Here is a 17,430-nt window from a genome sequence, read left to right as displayed (position 1 = left end):
ATTAGCACAATTTCCTACTAAAATCATTGGGATTCCATTCTAAAAATGAATACAACACACAAGTTTGAAAGTGCTTTAGTGAAATTTAGAGTTACTATGAAATTCTTTTTAATAAATTGAAAATCAATTTTAATTTATGAAAACCACCATTAATTATAAAAGTGAAATGAAATATCAAATTGAATTTAAAAGATTACAGATGTTAAATTATAAATACAACAAAAGTCATTTAACCATTTTAGATTTGCTCATAAATATTTCATAAACTAACAAAAAAAAAACATCCATCTTGCGATAAATCATCATTCTCAATTAATTACTACTTTTTACACATTAAGTTGATCACCTACTTAATCTATAATCTACATCATTGTTTTATCTAACAATATAAATAATGGTTTGTTAAATGATCATTGAATAAAAATTATTAGCTGTTTTTACTTTCAAACTAAGTTTCAATCTTATTATCTATATATGTATTCATATATTGAAATTACTAAACGATGATTTGTTAAGTTTTATGTATAATTAACAAATCTTTGATAATGTTGCCAAATCTTGTAGTTTACAGTTATATTGGCAGATATTTCAGTTTGTGATAAATGGATCAAAATCATTACTTAAAAACCCTCCAAAATTGCTGCTGAGATTAACAAAATGATCGTCTAAAATAATGTTTTTCTATACAAAGAGAACTTTCTTCAATGTTGGGGGATATTATATACATATGGAAATGGTTGAAATAAGCCAACGATTGGATGGCCTTGAATGAAGTTTAGCTTACAGCTTGCACACATCTAATTTCATCTATATCTTAACTTCTTTTTTTTTTTATTTACTTTTTCCCTTTTGGAAAATCCGAAGTGTTAATTTCTGCAAGGACAGAACACTCTACCATTTGATAACCCAAAAAAAAAAGATGTTTAGGGTAGAAAACCAGCACCTCAAGAGAGAAAATGATCGAAATTGATTTGTGTGGTTTGCTCGACTCCCATAAACCTGAAAATGAGAAATAATTATTAGGTACAAACATATTCATATTCGTATATCAACGAAACTGTTTCTTGTCCAATTTCATTTTATAAATAATTTGACTAAAAGTTCAAATATATCCTTAGGAAAGAAGAAGACCATGATAAAAATTGTGAAAACAAGCATAAATTTCAAATACAGGAAACTAAAACCAATATTAAAGGCACTGAGAGAGAGGATTGACTCACTAAGGTATGTGTCTCTGACACATTGCTCATCTTCGAGATCTGGAGAAGAAACGACTTATCAGAAGCATGAATATTTTGTTTATAACGAAAGATAATAAAACCAAAAGGTAGAGCTTAGTTTGAGAAGTCAAATTACAAAGCTTGTTTCATAACCATTTTGCTTTGTTGTATACTTTTTGCAAGCGTTTTCAAATTTCAAGCTAAATTCAAGAAACAAAGAGTAAACTTGCTTCTTGTATTCAACTATAGATTCTGATCCACCTCAAGAAAGATAAAAACTCTAATAAATATAGTGTGGGACAACAACAAAAAGACCATAACTAAAACTAAATAGTTATCGAACGAGCTTATTAACCACACCACCACAACGGAAAGAAACAATAGCCTATCCAATGGAACGGTGGTTTATTCAAGCTCCAAAATTCTAAATTTTGGAGAACAGAGAAAAACAAATCTTATTTCAGATCCTACAGCGGAGATATTAATAATTGCACTGACCCTTTCCACCAGGAAACCATACGGTATAGCATCTTAACTCTCACTATTCGAGCTTAGAAGTTCAACATGCCCACTAATATTTGCGACCTGCAACATTTGCCAATTAAATACAAAATAAAATATAGAGTAAAAGGCTATGATGAGTTAAATCTAAATAGGAAGGAAGGAAAATAACTTGAGAACATTCACGCAACTCGATTGATGTGGAGGCCGTCGGAGAGACTGCCCGTCTTCTCTTCCGTCCAACAATATTCTCATGATTCACAGTTTTATTGATCTTCGTTGCTCTGGAGGAAATGGTTTCAACTTGCTTACAGGCTTTCGTGCTCTTTGAGGAACATGGATTAGTCTCCTGATTCACAGTTTTATTGATCTTGGTTGCTCTGGAGGAAATGGCTTCACCTTGCTTACAGGTTTTTGTGCTCTTTGAGGAACAAGGTTTGATGTTTGTTTGCATATTACCCTCCAGGAACTTTTGATCGCTCCTTGTAGAAATATTAGTCGGCTTTTCATGGGCATAGACATAATTCATGCAACAAAGGGATAAATCAGAAAACATATATTCAACATGAAAGCTAGTTAGTAAGTTGGATCAGTTAGTGAATAAAGGGTGGAGACCACGGAATGTCTGTATGAGAGTGTGGTCAGTATATATGTGTATTGTTAGGTAGTAGTACTTTTATGATTTGGCTTTGTAGAAAGTTCTCAGGGAAAGGGAGAGTCACCAGCCCTCTCGAATTGGCTGGATGTTAGTAATTGCCTTGGGGTATTTTTGCTTGTTATTGTAAACAATATATCGGAGGAAATACCTTACAGATTTCTGAATGAAATGCTTTAATAACTCTTCCAACAAAACATTTTTCATAACCATGTTGAGAAAGCTGCCCAGAATTTACCTGGAAGAAAAAGGGTAATTATTAATTATCATATGCTATATATACATTTGAGGTCGTATTTATCAAGCACACACTAAGTCAATTTTCTTTGGAAAACTTACTCTGTATAAAGATACTGGCAGCAAAATATGCTTTGGAGCACCTGACAAGGAAACTCCAGAATAATTTGGAGAAGTTACAAAAGAGAGTCCGATGTCCGCCAATATGTGCAACTTCTAGAATTGGAAAAAGAAAAAGGAAAAAACACCCTTGCAGTTGATAAAATTGTTTGATAATAAAGTCCAGAGGAATAAGAAAAAAATCGTTACTACAAGCTCTCACAGGTGATATTTCGATATTGGCAGCATCCTCAACCATCCTAATGGCACGAAAGATACTGTGCAAATACAAAACAGTATCTTTGGCAACATTTACATCTGCATTAACCAACATCTGCAACACAGATAGGAATGGCCTGCAAAAAGAGCATATTTCAAGCAGAGACACTTATTGATCTTGTGGACAGGAAAACATTAAAATATGAAAAAATATTCAAACAGAAGGCACATTTACCTGCAAAATTGAGCAAATACATTTTCATCTTGACAGTCTAAATTTGGGAATCCGGAATCATGAGCTAGAATATACATCAAGAATACTACTATATATGCTGGGACGAAAGTCATTGACCCATCTTGAACCACAGAAGTTTGATGAATCTGTGCTATCTTACTGTATTGCTGAATAAATTCTGCCATATATTTAAGTGACTGACATGAAATGAAGAGTATCATCAGAAGTAAATCATTAAACCAAAAAGAAAAGGTGCCTAAGCATAACAACATTAGACATACATCATCTTGAAGATCTTTCAAGTTATCCGAGTTGCAAAATGCAAAAGCACAAGCATATCGAGTAGGTATAGCCTGCTCCTTCAGTAACTTGTGTACTTTGTCTATAAATTGCTTTCTAAACTTCGAAGAGGAGTTCTGGAATGTAGAAGGAAATAAAATAACCAGCTGGTCATAAAGTGATCGCTTGAAGATTAATATTCATCAGATTATAAATAGCAAAACAAAAAAAGCCCCGTTAAGCACAAATAGATTAATATAGTAAATGAGGAATACACTTAAGGAAAGAATCGACAGAATAATATCATAATAATATCTCCTAAAAATACTCTAAATACTCCAATAATAATTATTCATACTATCAATCGTGCTTGTGAACCATTAATTATCCATACCGTCATTAGTGAAAGTGAGAGCTAGAAGGAGTGCGAACAAAAAAGTGAGTGTGAACACAAATGAGAGTGCGAGGAGTTCGAGTGCGAGAGCAATGAGGAGTGTGAGCACAAGCACAAGGAGCCCTAGCATGTGAGAGCACTACTATACTAGATTAAATGAACACGAGCACAAAGGGGGAGGGGTGCAAGCATGGACGCAAGGGAGGGAGGAAGAGACCTATTGTATGGATGACCATAGTTTCCCACTAACTAAAATCATGTGTGGTAGTTTGGATAATTAATACTCTTAATGCATTTTGACAATGACAAAGAGTCATCCTTAATTATTATTTAAAAATTGGGGCAAGCAACAATAACCATCCAAAATCTAGTAATTCGTACAAAAATGTCCAAAATTTATTTTGGACTGAAAACACCTTGTACACCTCTTTTGGTGCATTCGTTGGCATGAAACTACATTTGAGTTCATTAAAAGATAGTATTTTACAGATTCTCTATAAATCTTGCAACCATAGCATGGATTACTTCTAACAAATTGATATTTCCCAAGCACAAATATCCCAACTAATAAAAAGTTGACAAATAAGAGAGTAAAAGTACATAAAAACCTGCCAAAACTAATAAGCATCTACACCAATTAAGCTTTCCATAATAGGCTTACATTTATGGAATTATCCAATCAAATATTGTCACATGGTAAATTCATGGTAAATTCTTCTTACTTATTTTTTAAGATAGTTCTTTTATTGTGTGATGCACAAAGATAGGTGCATCTTAGGATGCATTCAAGAATTGATCTATTTTTATTTCTTTTACAAGCAAGAACAAGACGAACTAAAAAAGTTTCAGTTGTAGCAATTTCTGGGCTGTATTTGGAGCATTTAAGTAACAATTCAAACAAAAGTATTAAATGAGGAATGTTAAATCCTAGAGTAAAAAAATCAACTAGAATCATGAGCATTAAACTCAATAAAAAGTTAAAAGTTAATAATAAAAAAAAAGAAAAAGAAAACAGACGCATTGCCATCAACATTTGTTAGTTTGAATAACTAATGAAGAATTCACACTGCTCGAGTTTTCTTATAAATCATGTTCATCTATCTGTATGCAGATTTATGAGGACAAGACTAAAACTAATGTACCTTTGCTATCAAGATTGTCAAACAGAAAATCTCTGGTGCAATTTGTGAATCCCATCTTTTGGAAAGACGAAGAACTGATTTTGCAGCCGCTAATTGGATTCGAGCCTCATCATCCCTACTGTATCATAAAATCTCAAGAAGTTCAAAAGCTTCGTAGAAGCAAAAAAGAGTAATAATAGTAATAATAAATCCTAAAATATTTTTTATGAAAATTGTTTTAAATGTCAAAATTGTTGAAAATATTTTAAATATAGCAAAATTTCACAAACTATCACATAGAAAATGATAAACACTGATAGAGCATCTAGCAGTGATAAATTATAGTAGTCTATAAATGTCTATCAACGTCTATAGTGATATTTTACTATATTTTAAAATATTTTTTGTTCATTTTGCTACATTAGAAAACAACACTATTTTTTATTAGCAACCAAGGTTCATAAGCTAGCTTCGTGGAAGTAAAAAACAATCAATCTACACTGAGAAATTAAAATACTGTGTATTCTTTAAAAAGTAGGAGGGGGGATACATGTTCATGTTCAGGAAAGAATTCCACTAGGTATTTGCAACAGTAAAAGAAGTCTAAATTTTAATAACTATAAATTTTCAAAATGTTGACAAAATTGCAGCTTCAAACCTATATAATATTATAGATGAGTAAAATAAAACTTGCAAAACAAGAAACAACTTATAATCCATAGCAATATTCCGTCCTTTAGAAAAAATTTCTAAAAAAAGTTTTATCCATCAATGCATTTAATACGTACGTAGGGATGATATCAACAGAAGCTTCACACATGCTCAGCATCCGTGATAAAAAGTTCAGAAACTCATCAACATTTCTTCTAGGAGTCCCTCGATGTGGCAAAAAACTCTTAACGAGGGCTTTCAACCCATAAATCTGCAAAATGTTGGATATATAACACTACAAGACAAAGAAAAATGATCCATAACACTAACCTAGATATATTGAAATTAAAAGATTGCAAAAATAAAAGATAAACCAAGTGTTCGAGCTATTTCAGCCCTTCCAGTCTCGAGATACTCTCAAGCCCTACTTCATATTCTAAATATAGCCTCCCCCTTCTTTCCTACTTCCCTAACAAACTACTTAACTATGTACTAATATACTCTAGCATCCCTCTGATACAATTCCTATCACACTAATGATTCTAGAATATAACGTATCTCCCGTAACATGAATTCAGTGTCTACTAAGTAGGACTATTTCCATGACAAAAACAATTTAAAATGGAAAGACGCAATGCTCTTTGACATATTGTATTAATATGGCTTAGTTTTTTTTTCCATCCTTCAAAAAGACGTTTGATATGGATAGAAATTCTTTTAATTGTTCAATGTCATTGAGAGATCCCTGGAAAAATCCTTAAACGGTACACTTTCTAGAAAACATCATCATAATTTGATAGAACTTTCTATTTAAAGTAGAAACGTAGAACAAACACAAATTTACGTGGAAACCCTAGTATAGGGAGAAAAACCATGATGCCTATATTTCTTATTATTTTCTTATGTAAATCATCGTACAAGAGGAAGAGTTTTATAGGCAACATGAGCCTAATAAAGAGGAATAAGAATTAGGTAACAGACATTTCACCAAGTCTAATTTGAGGAATTTTCCTGTACTGCCCTGTATTGATTAATTTCAGATGTATATGGCTAGTCTCACAACTCGAGAGTTTCAAGAACAATGAAGGCTACTAAAAAAACTAAGCCATTGATGGAACCCAACTTGTAATGAAATCAGAACTATATTATTGATTATAGAATAGAACGTAACCCTAGTACAATATAGAACTCCCTTTCTGTTTCCCTCTCTTTCAAAGAAGAACAGAAAACAAACTCTCTCCAAATCTTCACTGTCTTTCCCTCTCACAACCCCTCACTTATTTATACTAACAAATCGTAACTAACATGTAACTAACTCCTATCACATGTGCGTGATAATTCCTTTCTTTCCTCTTCTGCTGTACTGATGGATTATCGGGGTCTATCAGCCATATTAAATTGTCTCCTTTGTTTTGAGTCTTGTGACAATTGAAGAGTTCGAGTCTAATTCAGATCTTTGAATTGAACACATGTATGTGCTAAATAGCCATCTTATTTCTAGCTTGAAACCAAGTTAGCCAATTTCAATTTCTTGCTTTTGAATTGAGACAAGGAACTAGAGTCAAATATTAGAAGGATAAATGTGCAGATATCCAGCAGGTTTCCTAGATTTTATTACTTTGCTTTGTCCAAGAATTTTCTAGGGGCTACTGATGGGTTGAAGAGAATGGAACTGGAGTGTCATATTAGAGTACCCTATTCCGTTATTTTGTTACAGGGTATTTGGAGTAACTTTTCATAATACCCACTTGCCTTCAAAGCGTTTATATCTTATCTTCCCCTCCATTCTGCAGTGCATCCTTTTTTAATGGAAAAGAAGAAGAAAACATTTCCAGAAAACAATAATAAGGGAGAAAACTGCCCAAGTAAAAGCCAAGTTAGATTAAGGTTCAAAACAGGTAAAAATCACAACACCACAAACTAAAAAATAAATGAAACCCGGGTCTCTATATGTTTACCTTCAAATCACAAGAATTGCTGCTGGCATCACCGTCTAATTTATTTAGATTGTCTGATAAATCCACCTTCATATAAGGTTAATAAACTGGTAAAAAAAACTTGTGGAAGCAAAAGGTTAATAAAACTAGACTAGAAGGCACTGGTATTACTTGGAAGATTTTCTCATATATAGAAGCTACGATCCCCTCATCCTGATCATGATCATCAAATGTCGAAATAGAATATTTTGCAATACAACCTAAAGATTGCAGTACTGTTGGGAGATTCATTCCCTTGCGTAGCAAATTAGAAAGTTCCTGGAAACAAAAAAGAAAAAAGGAAAAACAGAAGAATTTCAAAAGTTATTTTTCTGAATGTTAATCTAAAGGATAATTTTTTTATGAAAACTAAAAGAATATACGAATCACAATACCTCCAAAAGATATTTTTGCGTACCTTACATAGTTTGGAGAACCAAAAATCCTCAGAATTACTAGCTAAAGCTGCAATTGCAGAAACAGCGCTCTTTGATTCGCCACGAGTACCCTCCAAGCATAACCTCTCCAGAAATGGGTATACATCTCTATTAGGGAAAGGGAAACAGAAAGTACTACGAAATTTTAGAATATTTTCCATCCTCAACTACCCAGATTACATGATATGGCTACACTCTTAGAGTAGTGCGTAGTGCCCATCATTGATTCCAATTATAAAGTAAGTAAACACAACGAATGGTATTGAGGTGGGTCCTGCATTTTTTATTTCTTCTATAAAAGAAGGCTTGTAAATTGTATCATGTGGTTGATTCACTGGAATACAAAAACATTTGATTCTATTCAAAATTAGAAAGAGTTGTAAAACGTTTTCCTATATGAGTTATCAACCAAATACGTCTTCTAACATTATTCAAGAGGAAGATTTTTATAGTATAGACATTATTGAAGCATACATCTTATATCAGAGCAAAAATTCCACCCCATTTTGCTAGTATAGATCGAACACATGTACCAATCTGAGGAGGAGGGAACACATGTACAAGTTTTTTATCCAAACAAAAATGTCTTACATCAATTGTCTACCTCTTTTAATATGCAGAGCAAGTAATACTATAGGTCAGCCCATAGTTCTACCCGAAACTTCAAGGTAAAAGGTTAAGTTTCTCCAAGCAAAGAAAATAGTTATATAAAGCAAGGCATTTATGCCTTCTCACCATCATTTTTAATGTTCATCTAAGTAGAAAAAATCCAAAGTGCAATAAAAGTTAAGAAAGGTCCAATCAACTCACGTAAACATAAAGATCATTGTTGGTCGACCTATAGTATTAATGTATAACTACCAAGGTCAAGCATTCAGCACAAGTGAAGACTAGATCAAACTGAAGTATTAAACGAAGAAGTGAAGGAGAATAACTTCAAATTTTCCATTTGTTTATATCTTGAAAAGTAAGATGATGCTAATGAACACATACATAAGCTGCACTAATGGCGATTACCTGAGTTCAATTGATAAAGAAGGGCCTGCTTTTGACAATACATCAATCAGCTTACTATCAATTGAATTTGTTTCTTCCAACAACCTCGGCAGTCGGCCTTCCAAGGCTCTGATGAGCGAGGGGAAAATGCTGATAATAGCCTAAGATCAAAATTGTCTTGCTAAGTACTGAGGACCACCACTCTAATAAGTTTATTGAAATGCAATTTTTTTATTTTTGGAAATAAGAAAATAACAAGAATTCCTTGAAATTTTTTACATCCTATCAATTCCAACTTTTAAGAAAGAAAACAAAGCTCTCCAACTACCATATATTAGAAAAGTCAGTCAGTTGTTTGTCCAAACCAACTTCAAAAAATCACACTATTTTATGAAAGAATAAATTAAAATTACGCTGAATGAAACCAACAAAATCTATACGCACGGAACTGACCAACTATTTAATCAACATGGTTAAGCTAGTTTTCTTCAGCTAGCATGGCTGTCTTTAGTAAAAATAGGACTACAGATATGAAGCTAAGTAACCAAAATTTATAAGCACTGAACTGACCAACTATTTTTTTGTATTTTATTTTAAACAAAACAAAACTCCACAAAGAAGCTAAGTAACCTCCCTTCTCCAATCTCCAATCTCCAATATCTCATTGTCATCAATTATTCGTTTATACAAACTTCTACATTTTGTTCAGACAAAAATATCAACAAGAAACTTTGATAGCATCAAATCAATGATAGTCCATAAAGAGAAGAAAAAAGAAACCGAAGTCCTAACAATTTCTAACATCACATTGTGTTTCAACTTCATAAAGAAGTTACAAATATTTGCGAGTGCTAGAGTGTTAGGGAATTCTATTCTTAAGAATATATTAAAAGATCTAGCAGACCCTATCAACCTAACTGTTTACGTTTAGGGATGATTTAGTGCATGATATTCCTACTCCAAATAATCATTGTGTTTTGAAATTACTGGAGTTATTATTTAAATGAAATGAAAGTGAATAAGTTGCATAAACAATGTTATTTAAATAAGGCCCCATCAAAGTAGAATCAACATGCTGCATTTCTACTTACCAGTAGAAGCTTCCCAGTAGGACCCTCCAAATGTTTGTTTCCAAGTCTGTCACTTAAAATGCAGTCTAATGCAAAGTGTATATGTTCTGTGCTGAATAAATTATACGAGCACTTTAAGGAGAGTGATTTCAAAAACTCAAAATGGGGCTGTTTACTTCCTACCATTCTCAACAATTTGTCCTGGCAAGAAAAAAAAACAATAATAATTCTATCAATCCAGGCAAAATGACATGCATAAAAAATTTTCGAGATAAATCCCACAGAGGAGAGTAAGCTAATTAAGTGCTCATCTGTCAAATATAAATCCACATATTACAGTCAAAGTCCAACCATTTCTTTTCCCTTCTAATAAATATGATGTTTTTTAGTTGAATGAATATGAAATTTTAAAACAACTAATGAAATCATAAGAGTTTACACAATGAACTAGTAGAACCAGTGAATAAAACAGAATCAAGGTCATTAATGTTCATTGCCAACAAAAACAAAAGAACAACCCAATCTACTATAAATTTAATATTTTGCTGATTTTTGGTATCTTGAAAATACTGGTACTTCTAATACATCGTAAAACTTCAATACTTCAGAAAACTTACGTAACTAGATCGATCCAGTTATGCTAAATATCTCTCTTCCCTCGGTTGTTGCAAAAAGGTCAGTTATACCTTCACAACTTACACTTGATATTACAACTTTCTTTTTTCAAAAAAGAAATGTATTGCTAGATTTTCTTCCATATTGTACAAGAGAAATAGGATTGGCAACAGAAAACATGTGAATGGGGATTTTAATTTTTACCTCCGTCTATATTGCTTGTCTCAAGAAAAAGTAATAATTTTCAAATATATATATATATTTACAAACGTAAAAAAGAAACTGTTCAAGGGACAGACCACTTTTTTCAAATTTCTTTCAGTCCAAATTTTCATGGACTTAGGCTTCTATAGATCAACTCCATAGATCTAATAAGTACTGTTGATTACTTCCTTTTTTGTTTATATTTTCATTGTATTTTTGTGTATTTATTTTTTCCTTATCTGTATTTTACTAATTTGTATTGGGTATTTCTTCTATTAAAGAAAACCCTCTTCTTTCTAAGAGAAATAAGAGAAAGCACCTTTTTACACATAGTATCAGAGCAGTAAAACTTTAAAAACCCTAATTTTATCAAAAACTAAAAAACCCTAGTTTGTAAACCATCTATCTTAAATCTAATCTTGCATGACAAAAGGTAAAGAACTATTTTCAAAATCAAATAATAAAAAAAGCAGCAGCAAAAAGTTGAAATATATAATTCAACAAAAACATAAGCAAAAAATAAGCTACAGAAGGATTTAAAAAAATTATAGGAAAAGGTCAAAGACGCACTCGAGTGGCCTCTGCTTCACCGATTGTCAACTGATCAAGCAAAAGCTCCAAAGAATTAAAAATATTATTATCTTTAATTTGATTTAATTTATGAAAGGACTCCTTCGCTTTTGTAGGATCTGGAAAGCAAGCTGCCATTTTGACAAATGCAGTTTCGATTTGCTTTTCTATTTCTTCTGATCGGTTCTCCTGTTGCAACAAGACAACGAAATGTTCACTAGAAAAAACAATCCATTAAATTATATGTTTAGAAAGCATCTATGACTTGTGAGAAGTTTTTTCTAATCATAAATAGTTATGAATTTTACCTTGGACAAGAAGAAAAAGAAAAGTATATGGGACTTTGATTGTATTGTTAACAATAGAAGGTATGCTTCACAAATCCACTAAGGGAAAAGTATAGGGAGCTGAGTATGGTGTGTATCTAAAATGCATTTTACACAAGAATCTCACACTCCAATGATGAATGAATTCACACTCTATTTATAACCCAAAAACTCATAGTTACTAGTCCAATTACCAATATGCCCCTTACTAATAATTATTACAATAATCCCACTACTTCACTAACTAGGGTTCTCATGATATCATGAACAAATAAATCTATAATCCAGCAAATAATTTATCAAACAATAGAATTTTCAAGAGAAGTTAGGCAATAGACCTTGTCCCCTTTTCGTAGACCCAAATAAGTTCGCAACACATTTTGTAGCCTACACAAGCAAACAATGAAAGAGCAATGTAAAACGTTATAAATAAATCTTACCATGAAAAGCCTGCTAGTGAATACCTCTGTTTTTGCAGCAAAACATGTCTCAGGGCTTTTTCATGATGGTTATTGAAAAGAGAGAATAAACGAATCCAGTGTTTAGTTCTTTCCTCAATGGAGAGATCAGCTGGAAATAAATCTTCCACAAGAACAAGTTCCATGCATTGGGACCTAAAATGTGGTAATAATTATTATATTTAAAGATAATGTAATAGTTTTAATCCAAGAGATGATAAACCAACCTGAACTCTTTACAATCTTTATCATAGCAAAGCATCAAGACTTTACATGGGATCTGTTCAAAGGCATCATTCATAGTAGATTGGCCTTTAGAACATATATCACAGTAATCTCGATATGCTTCCAACAACTTCTGGAGGGCTTTTTTCCTAACTGATATCTACAAATTAAATAAATAAAACAAACCAAACATTAGGTGAGTTTTGATTGATCAGTGAAAACATAAATCACATACAATAAAATACCATACCCTTTTATCTCGTAGTCTTTCAGTAGCTTGAGATATTAGTGTCACTGGAATAAATTTGATATTTGATCGGGCAATATCACAAACAACAATTACGGCTTGTGTTCTCACTCTATCATCCACATCTAGTAATCGTTCTTCTACTGCAGCTGATATGTTCATGACTACCAACTCATCAGATATACTATACATAATGGATTGAGAATGTAATAATATAATGACTACTTAATCACTGACCAAGAATTTCCATAGATTCTGAACAATTAGGATTAACCAAATAACAATCTTTAGCACATTGGATTGCATGAATTCTAACTTCTGCAGACTTGTCAGCAAACCTTTTCAAGAACTCTGTAAAAAGTCCTCGGTACTTCTGTGCTACACAGTTTCCAGGTAGAGATAAAAGTCTACCAATGATTTTAACTGCTTTTATTCTAACATCAACCTGATCTGTCTGCAAAGGATAGAGATATAATGAGGGAACAAACTGTGAAACCTTCAACTGTAAAAAAGTATTCTAGAAGGGGCAAAACCGTAAGTGGCAGGGATAAATGGTTTTTCTGAGTTGGCTGGGGTATCATGCATGGAGTAGGGTCTGTCTTAGGGAAGAGTTTTACAAGGGCTTGTTTTGAGGCAAGACTGAAAGGGGAGAAAAATTAGACAATGGTGCCAAAGAGGTGGGGGAGAGTATTCTTTTAACTTTCAGGTACTTTTTAAATTGTCAAGTGTTCGCTCATCATTGCTTTGAATACATAACATATTCTATGTTGAAGAACTCCCAATATTACAGTGTTGTCCTCATAAGTTGGTCTTCCTTGACTGTGATGTTTGGTTTGCTAGTTCTGTTTGGTATCTCTTTGCAAGTAAATGAGCTTGAATATCAAACACAAACATTGTAAGCATCCTGGAAATAGTTAAGGAGTGACTACTAGAGATCAATAGGAGCAGCTTTTAGATGGTTTAAGGCAAACATTGGGGAGCATAGTAAGGGTGGTTTGGTTTGGTTTGCTAGTTCTGTTCGGTATCTCTTTGCAAGTAAATGAGTTTGAATATCAAACACAAACATTGTAAGCATCCTGGAAATAGTTAAGGAGTGACTACTAGAGATCAAAAGGAGCAGCTTTTAGATGGTTTAAGGCAAACATTGGGGAGCATAGTAAGGGTGGTTTCTTGAGAGGACAGGAGTGACGCATTTTCTGTAAAATCTTTTTCCAGTCTCCAGTTTTCAGAGACAGCATTTTGCAAAAAGCATGGAAGATAAAATAGGTTGTCTACCGGACTCTTTCTGGGGATAACAGCATAGCATTCAAAAGGAAATCCCCATCGGTACCTCCACCTAAATTGTTGTTGCCTTTGAACATACACACAAATAATAATAATAATGTCCAAAGGCATCAAAGATTGGTCAAAGTCCTTGTGGTTCAGTAATTTTGTGGGCACAACTTCAAGGATCAGAAGAAAAACCTTTGGGTCAATTTTGGGCATTGTGAAGTGAAATTTCACTTAAACGTAAAGAAAGAGTCTTAAATGAGGAAAAAAGCTTGGACTATATCTGGGACATTGTTGTCTATACTTCTTGAGGTCTAAAACCAAAAGAATTTCATAACCACTCTTCGTCTCATGATAGACCAATTGGAGATTTTTAAGTTCATTCACTTGGTCATCTTCAGCCTTTTGTTAACTTCATTACATTATAGTCACATTAACTAGTTTAAAAAAATGAGCACGACAAATATTCATATGCTACAGTCAAATTAACAAAATGAGACAACAAAATTAATTAAAAAAAAAAAGTGGACATACCAAAAGCTCCAGAGTCAAGTTTGGAATCACAGGAAGAAGCATTTGAGGGACGCATTGGAAAATTCTAAAAATTATTTCATGGTAAAATTCTTTGAGTTCACTCCCCACAACATCTCTCTCTGAAATACAAGATGTTAATAATCCACAAATTAATGGTTCAAGTGTCTCAGCACAAGTTCCAATGATGGAACCTGCAAGGCGAGAAGCAGCTGTAGGTTCACCCTGAAAAATGCGAAAAGGAGAGTTGTCAGGGAAACACAAAGTAGCCCAAACACGTTTAGAAAAGCAATCTCTTTATGTTTAATCAATGCCTAGAATAGAAACACAAAATTTCAAAAATAAATAATAAAAGTAGATCTTGTCTGCTTAAGTCAAACATTTCTGATCTAGCAACCTATTACCCTTCTCATAATGAGGGCTGTTTATGAACGTTTATGTTCTATGTACAAGAATATCATAATAACAATAACTGTAAATTTTATCTCATCGATAAAATTCTTGGTAAGGAATCAATCCAAAGGGTAGGGGAAAAAACATCAATCAATTACCATTACCTTTTCTTCCTTTACAAGATTATGCAAAACAGCATCTACAAGTGGTGGAGAGGCATCCTCACTTAGAATATGGGTAATTATCGACAAAATGTTGTTAACCAAACTAGGGTCATGATAGTCCCTAAAGAGAAAAAAAGAGCTATTGTTAGCTTGTTACGGTGAATGCAACCAAATAAATAAAATATAGAACAGCATGTATCAACAGAGGCATCCATAAGTTGAAGTTTGAGATCCAACACTGAACATATAAACAAGTTAAACGACCCAAAACTACATAGTTTCTACAAGTAATACTTTTTTTCCTATTTAAAGCTTGCATGCATTAAAAAAAACGAGGGAGCAAAAAGCCACGATAATACATTTTAGTTGAAAGGTAGAAAGGGAAATATATTAAATAATCCCCAACATGAATCCACGCCCTCGAAGGAAACTTGCTTAGTCTAATAACAAAGCATAAAATGAACCTTTTTAAATTCTTCTATGATAAAAATCCTTTAAAAGGCACAATATAATTCAAGCTCTTACAGCGATGAACTACAAATATCCTAATATACAATACAAGTTGTAGTCTAGAACACAACAAAACTGACCTCTGAAAGTTGAAAGTATCAAGGACGATATTTGGGGAGTTTAAATGTTCAAGTTGTCAAATAGTTGGAGGAAATGACAAAAAGGAGTAACTTGAAAAAAAAATTGGCATAACACAAAATCTGTAATATTTATTGAACATTCTGAAAAAAAAAAAAAATAATAATGAGTACCAATACTAGAGACGTGCAAGATAAAGCGTCCTGACCTAACAGCAGAGAAAAATGTATTGAACATGCCCAACACCAAGTCCTCGCATCCAATGTCTAGCATAATCACACAACACTTACACCGTGCCACCGTTTCTAGTATTTTAACTCTCCAAGAGAAAAGTGGACTTGTAGTATCCACTAGCTCCGAAAAAGAACTCAAAACAAGTGTAAAAATATCCTATAAAAATTAAAAACGAGTTTAGAAAGTAAATAAACCAAATAAATAAAAAGATGGTATAAAGTGGGTAGTAAACAGAAACACAAATTAGCAACAAGAAGACTCTAGTATGAATTTCATCACAAGTAATGAATTGTTACCCTTAGATATTCGTCTTCGAAAGGTGGTTCTGGTGCCATGACCCGGAACATTTCACTAACACATATAGCTAATAGAAGCCTCACATCTTTATCTTTATTACGTAGAAGGCCATTAACTATAGAAAGCCTTAGAGGCTTTGTACAACTCTCCAATTTGTTAGCTGGTTCTGACTTCGCTCTAGCATCTGAGACGTGTGACTGTTCCAAACGTGCAAAAGCATCTACAACTTGCTGCAGTAAAAACATCAAAGATCAAGTAAACACGGAAAACAATAGTCGATAAATAAAAAACCCCATTTATTGACCAACATAAATTGTAATAAATGAACTACAGGACATGATCATTCATAAACTGGCGCAAACAAAACGAGTCTAGGAGTTTTAACTAGTAAATTATTTAACAGTTGGATGGAATTTGTTGTGAAGCTAAGTTTTAATGCTTCGTCTCAAGGTGTGTCCGAAGGTCCGAGTCCAATCAACCGCAACAAACTATATATAAACTCCGCAGAACAGAATCGTCTCATCGTCACATTCCAAAATGGAGACAATTTTTTAAATAAGATACAAACACTCACAATATTCCCCTAAAACATTGAGTAAAACCCTAGAGAAACACTTCAATCATAATGAGAAAAGAAAGAAAGAAAAATTGTAGACCAACTTGCAATTAGCAAGGAAATAAAAGGAGCGACTAATTCAGTGCGACAAGAGTCAATGAAGAGACGTTTGGAAGCGGCATAGAAAAAGAAAATTCAATGTAGAAACATTACTCGGAGGGATTTGACTATGTAGTCCTTGGTTGGGCGAGAGTGTTTGCTCAATTTAGTTCCGACGTCGCGGATGAGTTGCAGTGAAGAGTGATCCATGTGGCGCTGTGTAGGTACAGCTCCGCGGCTACAGTCTGGTTGTTGGTCGAAACAATCCGCTCCAGTAGAACTTGAGAATCCTTCCCAGCAACTGGCTTCGTGTTGGTGAGATCAGTACCCGGCGTTGTTGGTGAGAGATCACAACAATTTTGGCGAATCTCCATTTATATAGAAAGCTTTATTTGGGTAATCTATTTTAAAAAGGTTTTTGTGAGGCGGGATTTTAAATTTGGCCTCACTTTACAATTTTACTTCTTATCTTATGCTTTCGTTTTAAGATATTTTGTTTTCCTTTTTTTTTTTTCCCTTTTTTTTTTTTTTACAAATTTACTATTTATTTATACTTATTTAGTT

At 33.1% G+C, this 17,430-nt stretch overlaps 1 protein-coding gene across 3 annotated transcripts; it reads right to left on the bottom strand.

Annotated features, from left to right (window-relative positions):
- Positions 1 to 616: 616 nt before the first annotated feature.
- On the bottom strand, positions 617 to 17,270 carry LOC101216961 (sister chromatid cohesion protein PDS5 homolog A). 3 transcript variants are annotated; one of them, XM_031884382.1, is made up of 27 exons: positions 16,981 to 17,270; positions 16,211 to 16,441; positions 15,889 to 16,070; positions 15,093 to 15,213; positions 14,539 to 14,760; positions 12,973 to 13,189; positions 12,739 to 12,884; positions 12,491 to 12,648; positions 12,270 to 12,419; positions 12,144 to 12,192; positions 11,480 to 11,668; positions 10,112 to 10,291; positions 9,042 to 9,181; positions 8,006 to 8,132; positions 7,720 to 7,866; positions 7,570 to 7,635; positions 5,749 to 5,882; positions 4,982 to 5,096; positions 3,448 to 3,582; positions 3,167 to 3,363; positions 2,936 to 3,068; positions 2,716 to 2,829; positions 2,528 to 2,614; positions 1,894 to 2,223; positions 1,719 to 1,805; positions 1,221 to 1,259; positions 617 to 999 (listed from the first exon to the last, which is right to left on the bottom strand). In XM_031884382.1, exons 1-25 carry the CDS (start codon positions 17,074 to 17,076, stop codon positions 1,752 to 1,754), a joined length of 3,720 nt encoding a protein of 1,239 aa, XP_031740242.1. In that variant the 5' UTR covers positions 17,077 to 17,270; the 3' UTR covers positions 617 to 999; positions 1,221 to 1,259; positions 1,719 to 1,751. The 3 variants fall into 3 exon arrangements, with proteins under 3 accessions (XP_031740242.1, XP_011653795.1, XP_011653796.1); XM_011655493.2 differs by having other exon boundaries at positions 4,982 to 5,099; positions 16,981 to 17,269; XM_011655494.2 differs by having other exon boundaries at positions 1,913 to 2,223; positions 4,982 to 5,099; positions 16,981 to 17,268.
- Between the last annotated feature and the right edge of the window lie 160 nt (positions 17,271 to 17,430).

The sequence above is a fragment of the Cucumis sativus genome, chromosome 4 (assembly GCF_000004075.3).
Source record: "Cucumis sativus cultivar 9930 chromosome 4, Cucumber_9930_V3, whole genome shotgun sequence".
Lineage (NCBI taxonomy): Eukaryota > Viridiplantae > Streptophyta > Magnoliopsida > Cucurbitales > Cucurbitaceae > Cucumis > Cucumis sativus.
Note: the sequence above shows the minus strand (reverse complement) of the source record. Positions and strands in the feature narration are given on the sequence as shown.